The 5,619-nt window shown below is 54.4% G+C and overlaps 1 protein-coding gene across 1 annotated transcript; it reads right to left on the bottom strand.

Annotated features, from left to right (window-relative positions):
• Positions 1-1,842: 1,842 nt before the first annotated feature.
• Positions 1,843-3,420, bottom strand: B0I36DRAFT_424102 (cuticle-degrading protease bassiasin I precursor). Its single transcript, XM_046162264.1, has 3 exons — positions 2,876-3,420; positions 2,649-2,821; positions 1,843-2,576 (listed from the first exon to the last, which is right to left on the bottom strand). Exons 1-3 carry the CDS (start codon positions 3,314-3,316, stop codon positions 2,051-2,053), a joined length of 1,140 nt encoding a protein of 379 aa, XP_046009485.1. The 5' UTR covers positions 3,317-3,420; the 3' UTR covers positions 1,843-2,050.
• Positions 3,421-5,619: the final 2,199 nt, after the last annotated feature.

Genomic DNA, 5,619 nt, shown 5'->3' with positions numbered 1-5,619 from the left:
AACGCGAGCACTTCACATGCAAAAGAACACGAGCTCAGCTGCGGCTACATCCTGACGATACCCTTGTGCCAATGCAACGGCTTGTCTAGCGCCTGGAAAAAGAAAAAAGCCCCCGATGGTTCTCGGATCCCTCGGGGATGATGAAGCCGGACTGCATGCTTGCACAGCTAAGGCAGCCTCTTCCGGGCAAGACCTGAACTTGATGAACCTTGACAAGTCCAAAGTCTCGAGGTAACCAGGACAATGCAACGAGAATGAGGCTGCCCGGAGACCCGTACTCCCATGTGCTTTTTTTGGCCAGGAAAGCTTGGCCGACATGTCTCGCTGCAAGTCCTCGGTTCATGGCACTGGAATCTCGGAATGGGCGAGCCGTCAGGCTGCTCTCGTTGACATCTCAGCCGAGCCCGCCTGATTGCCTCTCCTGCTGTGCTTGATTAGTAGCTCTGGACTGCATCGCAGTATAAACCCCTTGGCGTTGACCTAACTCGCTGCTGTTATCCGTAGCTGACACCACCATGATGGGATCTAGTCATCGTCCTCGGGTTCCGGCGTTCGCCTGCGAGATGCTGACCAGGCAGCCTGCCGGGTTGCTTTTGAATACGCGATTGATGTGGAATCCAGGCTGAGCCGGGAATCTAAGCAGCTCCGCTGCGCGTGGTAGAGCACACTCAACCCAGCTCACACTAGGATGAGATGCTGGTCGCACAAAGAGGGCTGCCTGTTTGAGTCATCACTCGCCGTCCCCAGGTTGTGCTTGATGTTGTCTGGTAAGCAGCGCTGGTAACACGGGTCGCTGTAGCCATGGCGCGGCAGCCTCAAGCCGTCCCGGGTCTCGACCCGCTGGAGGCTGACGGTTTCCAGTCAGCATCAGTGGATCGAGAACTCAGGCAAGTCAGTCCATGATCCCAGAGACACGGCAAGAAAAACTTGCTTCTGAGAACCGAATTCATGAGACGAACCTGACAGGTCTGTTTGGCAGAATGTGTAGCAGCACTGAGTTTCACCTGAGCCCACTTGCCTAAGCAGGGGTCCTTTGCTAAGGCTGTTTTCTCAAGTAACGCGGACTCGTCCTTCAAGGTTGTTGTCATTAAGCCTGATCGTGTTTGAGAGATCTATTGTTTGCTAAGAGCCCATTCTTCCACATACGACCATAGGATCAAGAAAATTGAGGGTCCCGTCCGCTCCCCTATACACAAGCTTGATACCGCCGGACTAGTAGTTGGGTCGGTGACGACCAGCGAATCCCCGGTGTTGTATGTTTTTGCCACTCGAATTCCTCTGATTAAAATGTTTTTGAATGGTCAAAGGAGCCGCGGGCTCTCATGTTCGTTCCTTCGTTATATCGCGTTGGCCGATTTACAAAATGCTCGCCTGGCCATTGCGGACGTGGCAGATCAGGCGTGTTCTTGTTTTTTTATTATCTTACCTCTCTGTGTCCTTGGGGAGGTTACATGCTGAGGCGCACACTCAGATCATGCCTTTCTGCTGGGGATCCTTGGAATCGAGATGTCGCTGACGTATGGCGATGGATACGAGAAGGTATTTTCTGGATTAAAGTAATCACTCGACGCATCTGATAGATTTCCTTGCGCTCTCCCATTTTCTCGGAACGGCTACTACTACTTGTCAGGAGGCCGGCCACGCTTATAGACATTTAACAGTTTATTTGGAAAGGACAAGTTCGACATACCAACTATTACAGTCCGGCTCGGGGAACTCTATCCTGGCAATCAAAATCTGCCATCGGACGGGGGATGGGCGACATCAGTGCTCAGCGCTTTAGGTAGACGCCAGCAGTCTAGGCACCTTTTAGCAGTCACGTAGCGACATTGCACGCAAGCTGCAAAATATTACAGGATCTGGATGAGTTTGAGTGGACTATCGCAGGGTTGTTTCGATACCTCCAAAGCGAAACTGACGTGTGGCTATTGATGCAAAAACCCATCTAGATAGCATTTTCAGTAGGCATGTTAAGCTACCATTAATGTGTCATCTATGGTACATATATACAACCGTAGCCTTGGCGTGGTTCTCGACCGCCACGTAATGATCAAACAAGGTGCGCCAACAGGTTTTTGGTGGTGCCCTTCAGGCTCGTGATCCTCCCTGACAGCGCATTGGCCACAAGGTACTCGCACGCCGCGGACGGGGTAGTGGCGTCCAGAGCGAGGTAGTAAGCCATGAGCCCAGCGACGTGTGGCGTGGCCATAGAGGTGCCCGTGCTGAGTGCGGTGCGGCCGTCGGGAATAGTGCTGAGGATGTTGACGCCGGGCGCGTGGATGTCGACGGAGGTGCCGTAGTTGGAGGAGCTGCCGGCCTGGTCGTTGACATCGGTTGAGCCGACGGTGCACACGCTCGGAACGCGGGCGGGCGATATAGCGCTGGCGTCGCGGGCGCCGTTGCCAGCGGCCACGGCGACGGCGAGCCCTGCGTTGACAAGGGCGGTGGCGGCATCGTCCATCGCCGGCGAAGTAGGACCGCCGAGGGACATGTTGACGATGATGCCCTTGGGGCACAGGGAGGCCTTGGACGGGAAGTCGCCCAGGACAAAATCCATCGCGGCGACGAGGATAGAGCTTGGTAGAGGAGTCATGTCAGTCCATGGCTGAATATTGGGCTTTGATCGCAGGCTGCCTCCCTCCACTTACGTGTTGCTTGAACCAGTAGGGCCGAAGGCCTTGACGCCAAAGACGGTGCTCTTCTTTGCAACACCGTACGTCTTGGAGGCAATAGTCCCGGCGACGTGGGTGCCGTGGCCGTTGCGATCGAGAGGGTCACTATCGATTGTGTTGGCTACAAGGGACGCGCGACCCTCGAATTCCTATGCCGTAGGTTAGATCGTATCTGTAGACACGGGGAATCAACTTCGACCTACTGGATGTGTACCATCGACACCCGTGTCAATGACATAGGCGCAGGCACCCTCGCCCGCCACGTCGTCGTAGGTGTAAGTGGCCGCGCCGCTGCTGGTGCTCGAGAGCCGGGCAATGCCCCATGTGGCGTTCGTCTGCGTCACGGACGCAAAGATGGACAGCTCCTGCTCCTTCTCGACAAACTCAACCTGGGGGTTCAGCCGGAGCTGCTCCAAGTCCTCGTCGTCCAGGGTCGCAGAAAAGGCGCTCAGGTTGGTGAATTCCTGGTCGGCATCGGGCTTGATGGCCTGGATGCCAATCTCGTTGGGGGCTCCGGCCTTCATCTTGACAATGTAGCTATCGCCAGTCGTCGCACCCCGGGGCACATGGAGAGGGGCACGCCTGTCCTCGAACGGGGCGGCCAAGGCCAGCGGCAGGAGGCCGAAGAGGGCGGTGGAACGCATCTTACACTTGGGCACGAATAGCAGAACAATCCGAGTCGAGCGACGTGTGAAGACATGAGGGGGCTAATACCCGAGGGCCCTGACCTTGTTTATAGACATTGTACAGATAGCCAACATGATCATAGGCATCCTATAACAGAGCGTTAATGATGCACATCTGGTCATCAATGCTGATCCTTGCAGGCGCCACGACTCACGCTCTCAGTCGCTTCTCTAATCTGGTGCACAGCTTCCCCTGCCCTGCCAAGACCGTGAGGTTACATCGGCCCGCCTGCGAAAATTGCTACAAAATGCTGAGTACCGGCCGCTAGTTATCTAAAGGTAGGATCCCAGCTGTCGACCATTGCCGCGACCTGGAGCTTCGACAGCTTCCTGATTTGTGCTGGTGCAGCGCGCAAGTCGCAGCGTCAAGACCTCCCTATGTAAAGGGACCACACCTATTGAGGCAGGACCCCACGATAGAGCATGTGCCAATCGTGGAAATACGAGACTGTGACAGCCAGACGGGAACAAGGGTTGAGCTCAGGGCACCATAGCAGGGCCGGGAGTTCAGTCAGTCGTGTGTTGGAAAGTTGTGACTTTCTCGGCCGATACCAAAAGAGCGCCTGACAATATTTCGACCCACGAAGAAATGATATTGCAATCGTGCCCCTCGCGTTGCTTGTGCTCCCAGCGGCATGTGACCCTCCAGGATCACCATGAACGACGAACGCCAACTGGGGTCTTCTGTTTACCCCTGGTGAGCCCCTGCAATAAAGATGATCCCCCCTCATAGGGCCGGCAGTGCTGACAGCCTCATGAAAGACAGCTGCCGCATTTTCTGTGCCGTACCTGCACTGAGTTGAATATGTGCCCTGTACAGGGTACATCCATTTGCAGGAATCCTGGGCCTTGAGGCGCAGTTTCGAGGAACAGCGCGCGGAAGGAATAGCTGTATCAATACCTAGCGCTATTCATAGTCTCCAGAACAACCCATGCGAGCAATGTGCCACTGCATTGCAGGGCAGGCGGGCCCCGATTCGCCGGTAAATATTTCGTAACCTCCTTAGCTTAGCGTCTGATGTGCTTCTTCTCTCATACCGATTGCGTGGTTACTGTCATAAAAGTAATGATTCATGCGCATGCTGATGAAGGGAGTGTTGCTAGATGCAGCTGATCTGGAGTAAAAACAAGCGAATTCTCTCTGGGGCCAGCATCATGGAATGGCTCGTGGGGACCAAGTACGATTGGATAGAAGCAACAGCCTAGGCTTGGCACAGCTCGCGCAGGAGGCGGTCCTACTGGCAGGCAACGAAGTAAAGACCCCGGCATAAATGACCTCCTTAGAGTCGCTTGTCTCTCCCGAGGTGGTAAAGAGTCTCGGGAAGATATCCTGGCTGGCCATTTGGGAAGATGGATATATTCGTTGGGGCTTTTGTGTGAATGACGGTTTGGTAGGGAAATGTTCGGATGAGAACGAAAGTAACTTACCCGTCTTTCATCATCTTTGAAGGTTCTGACAGGCCTCGTTAGATGAGCGGGGTCTACCTTTACCCTTTGTTCACTTGTTATCCGGCGCAGAGTTCTTGCCCAGTGTGACAGCTGTGCGCGTGATACATGACTGAGCCAATGGGTAAGTTGAGAATTATGAGCGACATCACCAAGAACCAAGTGGAAAAAGGCGCCAGCGCCAGCATCATCCTGGGTGATCACTTTTCTTTTTAGTTAGTAATGTATTTCCTGGATTGCGCACTGTAAGCATCGCACTCAGTGTTGGCGGCTCTGAATAAACGACGGCAGTCCCAAGGTTTCTCTCATGAGCACGAACGGCCTGTCTATAATTCCCTATCGTTTCTTGATCTGCATAAGCTCCAAGTACACTGACCTCTCCCGCAAGGCGGTGGTGGCCACAGCGTAGAGGAAGTAGAACAGCCATGTAAAAGCAAAATGTTTCAGGATGACCGGCATCGGCGCCCGCGAGCGACCTCGTCTTTGCCTATCCTTGACCAAGAGCATGAACATTGCGAAGTTGACAACCACGCATAGAACGACAAAGCTCAGGCGGGTCTGGCGGGAGGGCTGCAGACGGGACTGGTCATCGTAGCCACAATAGAGCTGAAGCCCAATCGTTGCTAAGAGACCCAAGACGGCAGGGTAGAGTAGCAGGATCGTCCAAGCCATCCCTGTCTTTGTCAGCGAGTATTGCAGCAGACTCACCCGATCTTAATCCTCACGACCTCCCCATAACAAGTCATTGAACACAACCGTTAGCAGAGCGTGGACTGACACTGCCCGCCAGAACACCGCACCGGAGACGAGACATG

Source organism: Microdochium trichocladiopsis, assembly GCF_020744255.1.
Source record: "Microdochium trichocladiopsis strain MPI-CAGE-CH-0230 chromosome Unknown B0I36scaffold_8, whole genome shotgun sequence".
Lineage (NCBI taxonomy): Eukaryota > Fungi > Ascomycota > Sordariomycetes > Xylariales > Microdochiaceae > Microdochium > Microdochium trichocladiopsis.
The sequence above is the reverse complement of the archived record's forward strand: the minus strand, read 5'-3'. Positions and strand labels throughout refer to the sequence as shown.